We start from the raw sequence: 10,876 nt of genomic DNA, 5'->3' as shown, positions 1-10,876 counted from the left end.
GTACGACAATGGTCCTCGTGGTGGCCATAACGTGATTATGGAGTTTGTGACCTGTGTGTCGGGTTCACGTATTTTGGAGAGGCGTGTGTCGTCGAGTCGTGTGTCGCCGTGTGTGTGATCGGTACTTTGTGTACTATGAATTGGTTGTCTTGTTGGAGGTTTGTTGGTTGGGGACGACGGTCCCATGAGGGAAAAGGTTGGACTAAGAAGTACAGGGGTCCTGGATGTAAAGGTTGGAACTAGCTATAAGGTTGGGGGTAGCCATAAGGTTAGAACCGGGCATAAGGAAGGCATATCAATTCGTGATGTGTGATGTCACGAAGGCTTGTGTAGCCGTTGTTGTGAGTATCTCTTCTTGTGACGTGTGTAGTCACAAAGGCATGTGTTGCCTAGGCATGTGTTGCCATTAGTTGTGTCTTATTCTCTTGTGTTATGCATGCCGGGTGTTAATCTACTGTGTGATGGTAGATTATGCCTTCAGCCATTCTTGTGAGTCGTTATTTCATCTTGTGTCTTGGGATGTGTTCCCGTATTATTGATTGTGAGTGCTTAGTGTCTTGTGTTGACTTTTGCTCTCGGTTTTGGAACTTATATATATACATATTCCGTTTCGCAAATTATTTTACAAACCTATATCTTATCTATGTATGATATTTCACAGGTATTGGTAGGTTACTAACATTATTCGCTAACCGGGAGTCATCCCAACTTTTATGTGTTTCTTTCAGGTGATGTTTAGACATGAGCGCAGTCTAGAGCCTGCTAGTGTAGCTCCCATCTTGTGTTGTTATGGCCTGTGTGCCAAGGATAGATTTTAGTACTTTGGACATGTATGGTTTTAGTTTAAGAATTATGCAGATGTTAGCCTGTGCGTTCACCTCTGTGTGAGCGTGGCATATCACCCCTTCCGTTTCCAGTTTATATAATCCTTTTTCAGTCTTCCGCTGTGTTTGATGTTTTGCCTAGATATCTGCATGTTTAAATCTTTAATTAACATGGAAATTAGGCGGTGTTACAGTTGGTATCAGAGCCTAGGTTTAAGCCTAGGTGGGTAAAGTCTAGACTTCTAAGTGGCTAAGTATTCTTTGAGACGTTAAAGAGACCTTAAGAATCTAAGTGTTAGGCTTAGGACTCTAGGTTGCGCGGTGAGATGAGTGTTCCTTACAGTTGTTTGCTTGTGTGTTGTCTTTTTGGTAACCGTGTTGTTGTTGTAGAAGCTTTGCGATACCTCCTCGTCCACGAGCGCGTACCCCGGAGACCCCAACAATTGAGCAGCTTGCTCAGAACCTTCAGCAGTTGACACAGACGATGCTGACTCTTAGTGAGGCGTTGCTGAACAACAACCATCCCATGCCACCTCCTCAACCCGCTGGGCACAGGGACATGGGTCGTTTGGTGTCGGGTCAGAGATCGCTGACCTTCGCGGGTGAAGAAGATCCGGTTGTTTTGGAGGAGTGGATGAGGGTGTTCGATAAGATCTTCTCGGTGGTGGGTTATCCTGAGGGGAGAAGGGTAGAACTGGCAACGTTCCACTTCTGTCATGAGGCGGATCTGTGGTGGGTTCATGAGGGTCCGGCCTACCTCGAGGAGCCTGGGTTCGACTGGTCCGCGCTTAAGGATAGGATGCGCGAGAGGTTTTATCCGGCACATGTGCGAGCCGCCATGTACGAGGAGTTCTTCCATCTGCAGCAAGGATCTCTGTCAGTGGTCGAGTACCACAAGAAGTTTTTGGAGTTGGCGCGCTTTGCTCGGATGCTCGTGCCTACGGAGCTCGCTAAGGTTGAGAGATTCGTTGCCGGTCTGAATTATGAAGCACGAAACGCCTTGACTGTGAGTAGGCCGAGTTCGTTAAAGGATGCTTATCTGAGTGCCGCGGATCTGTACCGTGTTCAGCAGCTTCAACGAGGGTCATACGAGTTAGCTAGGAAGAGGACTGAGAGTGGAGGTTCTTCCACCTTTAAGAAGCCGCGACCGAGTTTTCAAGCTAAGAATGAATCATCTCCAGCCCAAGGACCCAACCGAATGGAGCAAGGAAATCAAGCCAAGTTGTTCCTGTGCCGTAGATGTGGAAAGGTGCACGTGGGCCAAGATTGTCATGGCCAGACGTTTAAGTGCTTCCGATGCGGAGATAGGGGCCACAAAGTTGCCGAGTGCCCCCAGCAGGCCAGTCATAGGGCGTTACCACCACCCCCGGGAGCCGGAGGAGCAGCTGGAGGTAGCTCGAGCCGTTGAGCAGCTGGTGCCAGGCCATCAGGGAGAGTCTTTGTGATGGGGCGTTCGTAGGCGGAGTCTGAGGGCCTAGTGGAGGAGGAGCTAGCAGGTAAACCTTTCCTAGCCTACCCTTGTCTTTAAGACGCATCTTGCTCCTTGTTTGCCTTGTGTGTTGCCTTCTGTTTCTTCGTTGTCTACTTGAGTTGCTTTTCTATCCTTGTCATGTTGTTCCCATGATAATGATTCTTTTGGAATAAAGTGTAAACCTTTCTTGGTGGATGATTCTCTTAGTTTTATGGGTAAGCCTCGTAGTAGAGTTAGTTATTCATTCTTGAAATGAGTCATGCTTGGGTTAATTTTATAACCTTTGCATTTGGGTAATTCTTGTAACCTTTCCTTTTTGAGAACCACCTAAATCTCTCCAAGTATTCTTTGAATTTGGAAGAAGAGAACCCATACCAAAAATCCTTTCTTGTTGAGCCTAAAAGCCAAGTAAAATATGTTATTGCAAACCTTGAGTTTCAAAATCAAGTATACTCTTTGCCAACCCAACCTCTAAACCACTTGAGCTAATTATCTTACTTAGAACCTACCCAATTTTAATTCCATCTAAACCATAAATTTTCACTTCACCCAAAATTCCCAAATTAAATCATCTTTTCCCCAAATTTTCCCCAAAATCCCTAAAATCCCAAATCTTCCTTCCATTCTCTTTCTTCCTCCTACCCGTGTGCAGCCGAGAAGAACCCAACCCACTACCCCCCTTCTTCCACCTGTCGACGCATCACCGCCGGATCACCGCTGTCAAGCCGAGCTGCTGCCGTCGCACGCCGGAGCTTCCTCGCCGAGCAGTTCCGTCCGTCGGAAGCCGAGAGAGAGAGCAGCGAGAGTGAGAGAGAGAGAGAGCCGTCGAGAGAGAGAACAAGAGGAGAAAGTTGTGGGCTTCTTTTGTTGAGCTTTGGGTCATCTCCTATCATGCCTAGAAGGTCAAGTTTGGCTAGAAAAGCGAAATGGGTGGATACCCATTTCCTTGTTCTTGAAGGTAAAACTTTTGACCCGGAATCTTTTCCTAATTCTTTGTTGGATATGCTTAGATTCCAAGGTTTGTTGGACGGGTACCTCGCCATAAGGGCCGAGACTTACCCGAGTTTGGTTAAGGAATTCTATCGTCACATGGTCGTGACCAAGGATGGTGATAAACTTGAGATCACTTCTAAAGTGAGGTGTGAAAGTAGTTCTGTCAGAAAAGAGGCTGGATCAGCTTTTGAGTTTATCTGCTTCGGGAGTTGCTCAGTATAGCGGTAACTTGTGGATTAGTATGGATACCATGGGGTACCGGGACTATTTGAGTTACTTATTGGTTCGCACGAGTGGTTTCACTCAAGCTTCATGTCCGGAGAAAAAGTGGTTGTCCGCGGAGCAAAGGATCTTGGTTATGCTGGTGACAGATTGTTTGTTGCCCAATAACAACAAAAGTCGGTTGTTGGGAAAGTTGGAGTGCACCTTTGCTTTTGGTGTCAAGAATATGGTCAAGTTCAATCTGCCGGCTTTGATGTTGCAACACATGGTTTTCTGCCGTGATCACAACCGAAAGAGCCTACTATATGGGATGGTGTTGAGTTGGATTCTTGTCAGAAAAGGGGTAAGTGTTGATGGTTGTAAACCGAAGGCCGTGGGAAAGTTGGTGTTGGATGCCACCAATCTTCGAAGTTGCTACTTGTTTCAGTTGGACGATGGTGATTACATCACTCTCGAAGAAGTTGCAAGGAAATCCCCTGAAGAAAGAGCTGAGTTGGCATGAAGAAGATGAGGGTGAAGCACGTCACGAAGAAGAAGTGGAAGCACCGGAAGCTCCCGAGGTCGAAGAAAGTGATTCTGAAAGTGAAGAAAACCAAAGAAAAAGGGAAGCCCGCACCAATAGGGAGCATGATTCCATGACGCATGAGGAACGTGTAGTGACCTTGCTTCGTCAACAGAACCGAATGATCGAAGAAGGCTTCGCTTTCATGAAGACGCAGTTTGTTGCCGTGCACCAAAGGCTAGATTAGATTGAGGCCAGTTCAATTCGTAGAGGGGAGAGGATGACGAAGAATCCGAGGAGGGCACCGATGAGTCGGAGAGTGAGTCGTTCTAGCTCGGAGTTGTGGTAATCCCGTTCGCCTTTCCTTAGTTGTGGTTATCTCCTTAGTTGGTGTTACCGTTTGTTAGTTGCTTGTTGCTTGCCTTGCGTGCTTGTTCTTTCTTGTTTGGTTAGTCGAGTAGTTAGCTTTGTTGGTGTGTGCTTTGAGCTAGTTTTTTAGTCCTTAGTTGTTGATTAGAAGTTGGCAGTTGTGTTTGGTTTGGAGTTTGACATGCTCATTACCCCGTTGGTTTCATTCTTTCAATCTTAATGTTGATGTACTTCCTTACTTGCGTTGATGTCTTGTGAATCCTTTGGGTTTGACCAAAAGAGATTATTCTTGGCACTCATGTCACAAAATCGTTTCGTTTCACCGTTTGCTTAATTCGTCGTACCCAAGCTTCGGGGACGAAGCTTCTTTGAAGGGAGAGAGGATGTGACACCCCGTAATCCAAATTAAATTATGGGATTAATTAAGTAATCAATCCTAAACCAATTGGTAATTTAATTCCTTAAAATTCCTGAAAATTCAATAGTCGAGGACTAGTAATTGACTAGTCAACCCCAAAGTCAAGGTTGTACCTTAAGCTTTGCGAGGAGTTCCCTTGTTCCCTTACACCTCTTCATTTTAGTAAGGGTATTAATGAAATTTCACCTTGTCTTAGTAATGCAAGCTAACCTAGTAGACACACCTCATTCTTGCTCCTTACACTTCCCAAATTTGAGCTCTACCTTCTCTCTAAAATTTAGATAGCTTTTCTTCCAAGCCAAGTTGGAGCTTTGTCAAATCCTCAAAGGTTGTCTCCAAGATTCTACCTTTCATACCTTTGAGCATCTAGGAGGGTAAGATCTATGTTCATCTTGTGTTTTTAGTGTTCTCTAAGGTGTCTTTTCTTAAAGATAGAATCTTTATGATCTTTTGGTGTGTTCTTGAAGTGGGTTTGTAAGGTGAGCCTTATTAGGAGCTTGGTGAAGTGTTAGGTGAAGGTTTTTGTCTACAAGAGGTAACCTATGCTATACAAAATCTATTTTGCTTACCTATATGATGATTTATTGGATTCTACAAGTGGTTTTGCTATGAAATGTGAGTGTTTATGCATTGTCTTGTGAAAATGCATATCTAGAGCTTGTGTTTAGGGTTCTTGTATGCCATTGCTTGGCTATTCCTTTGATTCAAGTCATTTTGTTGTATTTGGTGAGATTTGGCATGTTTTGGACTTGAATTTCAGCTTGGTGTTGAAAATCCCCGAAGGGATGTTTTGGTATAGGGTAGTGTATCCGCGGGCGGAACGGCGGGCAGTGGCCTACCCGCCGCCCACCCGCGGGGAACATAAGGCCGGTGGGTGTGTACCCGCGGGCGGAACCACTGGTGGGGGTCTACCCGTGGGTCCACCCGCGGGGAACATCATGGTTGTTGGTGGAGATTTGTTCCCCGTGTTTCTTTTGACTCGGTATTTGGTCTTTGGACTTCTCGTTGTTCTTTTGTGGAACTATTTGTGTAACACTCCCTAAAACCATGCTATTTAAAGCCTTAAAACATGCAGATATCTTAAACCAAAACACCAAACACTGCGGAAGACTGAAAGAGGAAATATATAAAACAAAGGAAACGGGGTGCTATGCCATGCTCACCCAAGGGTGAACGCACAGGCTAAATCTGCATTGTTTAAAATCTACAACCATCCAACAGAGTACTTCGTCTAGATTGGCTCACAGGCCACAAAACATAAGAGGTGTGATAAGCTTAATTTCTAGGCATTATTTAGAGTAATTTTAGTTAGTGAATTGCATAAATAAATTAAGTTTTAGGGTCAATTTTATTATAGATATTACATTTATATGTATGTTACTAGTTTAGATTGGTTTTAATAAGTATTAGATTAATGTTGTATTTTTATGGATATAAATAGTATTTTATTTTAGCTATAGTATTTTATTACTTGGTTTTATTAAGTTGTGTCATTAGTTTATAATTATTATTAATTTAACTTTAGTTTATTTTATTTTGTGTTCCTTGGAGTTAGTTGCGCAGCAATAAAGAAAGAAAAGGGAAATGAGTTTTGCCTTCTTGCGTATCCCAAGAGAAAGAAAAAGAAAAATAAGGGAAAAAGAACCCTTTATAAATAGTTTTAGGTTTGGGGTGCGTACGGTGGCAGACGGGAGCAGAAAGAAAAAAGAGGGCGAAGGAAAAAAACAAAAGCTTGGAGAGAAGCAGTAGGGGTCTTCGCCGAGGAAAGGAGGCAGAAGACATTCGAGACTTCATCGCAGGAGATTTCTGTGCTTCAATTGCGGCTATCGCTTCTCTAGGCTTGAATTACTTTCTTCCGTATCTATTCTTATTCTTGTTAAAATTTCCAGAGTATTATCTGTTGAACAATTTATGCATTTAACTATGATTCTTGGCTAGAACTTTAATTAGGAATTTGAATTAGCCTAGATTAGATTAATTGACTATTTTTCATGTGTTAATTCTTCCAATTTCAGTTTAATGATTGAACTTGATTATATTTATTTTATGTATGTTATTTGTGGATTGTGTGACTGGCCATTGCATAATTCTAATATCAGAAGAACTGACAGGTGAATTATGAACCTAGATCTCGTAAGATAAACACAATTGACCTAGACTAGACATAGCTTTAGGTATTTGTGGTGAGATTTGATTGTTGCTTAATGGGTTCAATTAATGTTGGTGAGATATCGACGGATGATCACAGTTAATTGGATACAACCTAGTAGCTCGACGGAGTATTAGGGTATAATTGGAGCAATCATCACTATAATTACAAGAATTAATATTTAGGAGAGTTAGTTAATTATCTAATAGGTGAATCCCAAATCCCTAGTTTTCTCTCAATTGGAATTTTCTTTGCATTAAATTCATAAATATTCTTTTTAATCACATTAATTCTATTTATTTGAGATTTTCCTTATCAACAATTCGATTATTAAAGATAACAGTTAATAGTGTTCTTCGTGGGATCGACCCTGGAATACTCCAGGAATTTATACTGTGATTGACTCTGTGCACATGCAGATTATAGCAATCAAGTTTTTGGCGCCGTTGCCGGGGACCACTTTATTAAGCTGTTTTCTTTAAGTTTTTCTTTTCTGATTTATTTAGGTTGTTAGGTTCGTTATTATTTTATTCTTATTTTTTTTACTAAGTTTTTGTTTTTCCTATTTTTAATTTATTCTGTTTATGAACTTAAGGCGTTCACTAAGGCATAAAAACGCGGAATTATTTCCTATTGATCTTGAAATTGAGCGTACTTGCAGAAAAAACAAGGTACGAAGGCGGCTTGAAATGGCTGAAAATAATAGAGTGGGTCAACTGGATGACCCCGTACCACCAATAGTTCCACTTCCTCAAAATCAAGTAGATCAACCACGTCTTCGTGACATCCAAAGACCGGTAATAACTATTAACCCTTCTTGCATTCAATTATCTGATGCAACTAGAAATTATGAGCTCAAGACTTTCCATCTGAATATGCTCCCGACCTTTAACGGTTTGGGAAGTGAAGATGCTTTGGGTTTCATGCGTGAGCTCTATAGTACGGTACAAACTTTACCTTTAAATAATTTATCTGAAGAAGAGCTTAGAATGAAATGTTTCCCATATTGCATGAGGGGTGATGCTAGGCAGTGGTTGTTAAATTTACCAAAGGGTTCTTTAAGAACTTGGGATGATGTTTACAATGCTTTCATGTTTAAATATTATTCATCTCAAAAGACAATGGACTATAGGAGTAGGATATGCACTTTCACTCAAAGAGAGGCTGAGTTATTTCATGAAGCATGGGATCGTTTTAAATTGCTTTTGACACAATGTCCACACCATCAATTCCCATTGTTATTGTTGACACAATTCTTTTATGATGGTTTAACTCCTAATTGTCAGTCTCTTGTAGATACTGCTGCAGGTGGATACACAGGTGATAAAAATAGCAATGAATTAGAAGCTATCTATGAGAGCTTAGCTACTAATTCTCGACAAAAGGCAGTGAGATGTCGAAGAGCTGCTGTGCATGAAATTAGCACACAATCTGAGTTGACAACACAAGTGGCTGAATTGACTAAACAGATGAACTTATTGATGACTTGTGATAGTTCGAATAGAGAATTTTGTGCTTTTTGCAATACATATGGTCATAATTCTTCTGTTTGTATGAATGCAGAGTCATCACAACCATCTTATGAGGAAGCTAATTAAATGGGATCCAACATGGGTAGGCAACAACCAAGAAATGATCCATTTTCTAATACATATAATCCACGTTGGCAAAATCACCCTAACTTCTCATGGAGAGATCAAGGTAATGCAAGACCAATGGGACCACCCGGATTCCAGCAACAAGGACCATCAGGATTCCAGCAGCAGCAATACAGACTTTTCCAGCAGCCACCTGCACCACAACAGTCTCAACTTCCTGCTCAGGAGAAAAAGCCTCAATTGGAGGAGATGTTTATGCAATACATGGCTAGCCAGGACACGATGATGAAGAAAATGGATGCAAAGATTGATAAGGTTACACAGTCTAACCAAGCATCCATTCATAATTTAGAAGTGCAAGTAGGTCAGTTGGCTAAATTGGTTGCAGAAAAAGATCGAGGTAAGTTTCCTAGTAACACTGAAATAAACCCTAGGGAAGGAGCTATGGCTGTCACCTTAAGAAGTGGTAAGATTTTGAATGAAGTCTTGAAAGAGAAAGAACCCATGAGTGATAAAGAGAGTGATAAAGAAGAAGAGGAGCAAGTGCCTAAAGAGAATTCTAGTAATCAAAACCTTACTTTCTCTACAGTAAAACTTTATGTACCCCCCATTCCATATCCACAAAGGTTACAAAAGAGGAACCAGGACAATAACTTTAAAAGATTTTTAGAGGTTTTTAAAAAATTGCAAATTAATATTCCTTTTGCAGAAGCACTTGCCAATATGCCATCTTATGCCAAGTATATTAAGGAAATTGTGTCTAATAAAAAGAAATTGGAAGAGTTTGCTACTGTGCATCTAAATGAGGAGTGTAGTGCTATTCTACAAAGCAAATTACCTCCTAAGTTAATGGATCCTGGAAGTTTTTCTATTCCTTGCACTATTGGTAATACTGTTATTGATAAATGCTTATGTGATCTAGGTGCCAGTATTAACCTTATGCCTTTAACTCTTTTTAAGAAGTTGGAAATAGCTGAAATGAAGCCAACAACAATCTCCCTTCAACTTGCCGATAGATCAATCAAGTACCCGCTTGGAGTAGTGGAGGATATCTTGGTAAAAGTTGGTAAATTTTATTTTCCTGCTGATTTTCTGATTCTTGATATGGGTAGTGATACAGATACATCTCTTATACTTGGTAGGCCATTTTTTGTTTACAGGAGGAGTAATAATTGATATGCCTTTAGGGAAACTGATTTTTAGAGTAGGAACAGAAAAAGAAGAATTCTCTATCTCCTAAAGCTATAAAATTGCCTACTTTTGATGAATCATGTCTTTTTGTTGATGTTGTTGAGAAACCTTCAGAAGAAGTATTTGTTAAGCATTCGCCTAGCGAAACACCACATCAACTTGAACTTAAACCACTTCCATTGCAGTTCAAATACAATTTTTTGAGTGACAATGATCTTTTTCTTATGCTTTCTTATGCTCATTTACTTAATGCAAAAGAAGAGAGATTGTGGAGAACATTGACTAAAGCATGGCATGACAAAAATAATTTTTGGAGAGAATTCAATGTAGGGCAAGAAGTTTTGTTGTTTAATTCTTGTTTTAAGCTTTTTCTAGGGAAATTGAAGTCTAGACGGTTTTTCCCTTTCATGGTGACTAAAGTTTGTTCGTATGAGGCCATAGAGATTGAAAGAAAGAAAAAAAAGACCATTCATGGTTTCTTCACCAAAAGGCAGCCCTGGAAGAAACTGGCAATTAACAGGGAAGTTTCCCTTTTATTTCATTTTCTCATACTTGCTTTTATATTTAACATTGAGGACAATGTTGAGTTTGAGTGTGGGGAAGGGAAAGTAAGATTAGGGGATGTTTTCTGCAAGTTTTATGCAAAATAGGCAATATCAAAAAAAAAATTCTGCATTTTTCCTGCAATTTTCTACAACATTTTCTGCATTTTTTTTTCTATTTTTCTGCACTTTGCTACAGTAAAATTCTGCATTTTTCTTTCTACATTTTCTGCACTAATTTTTTGCATTTTATGGGATTTTCAGCGTCATTTCTTTCATTTTTCTGCAATTTTTCAGCAAAATAAAGTTAAAAAAATGCCTTCTAAAGACTATGTTGATTGGGAGATAATTTCTAGTGTTTTGGGAGTGCATAATATCAATGAATGTGTTTGGCTATATGTATGCTTCCATAGAGTTGGTAGTCAAATTCTGTCACACCATGAGCTTTTGAGCCTAGAGGTTGCCCACTGCAACTTATTTTCATTTTGAGTGTTTATTGCCTTCTTTGATTGTGTTACTTCTAGAACTTGCTTTATACCATTTCAGAGCTACATGTTATGTGATGACACGAGAATGATTTAGGCATTAGGATTTAGC

At 40.5% G+C, this 10,876-nt stretch overlaps 1 protein-coding gene across 1 annotated transcript; it reads left to right on the top strand.

Moving 5' to 3' along the window:
* Positions 1 to 8,558: 8,558 nt before the first annotated feature.
* Positions 8,559 to 10,387, top strand: LOC109171673. The gene is made up of 2 exons (XM_019320743.1): positions 8,559 to 9,684; positions 10,113 to 10,387. The coding sequence occupies exons 1-2, from the start codon at positions 8,559 to 8,561 to the stop codon at positions 10,385 to 10,387; spliced, it is 1,401 nt and encodes a 466-aa protein (XP_019176288.1).
* Positions 10,388 to 10,876: the final 489 nt, after the last annotated feature.

Source organism: Ipomoea nil, unplaced genomic scaffold (genome assembly GCF_001879475.1).
Source record: "Ipomoea nil cultivar Tokyo-kokei standard unplaced genomic scaffold, Asagao_1.1 scaffold0327, whole genome shotgun sequence".
NCBI lineage: Eukaryota > Viridiplantae > Streptophyta > Magnoliopsida > Solanales > Convolvulaceae > Ipomoea > Ipomoea nil.
Note: the sequence above shows the minus strand (reverse complement) of the source record. Positions and strands in the feature narration are given on the sequence as shown.

Excerpts from the sequence above, each read along its gene's own strand:
- LOC109171673 (XM_019320743.1), top strand. The coding sequence starts at position 8,559 with ATGGGTAGGCAACAACCAAGAAATGATCCATTTTCTAATACATATAAT. Across the intron at positions 9,685-10,112 it reads AGATACATCTCTTATACTTG|GGAAATTGAAGTCTAGACGG; the intron begins GTAGGCCATTTT and ends AGCTTTTTCTAG.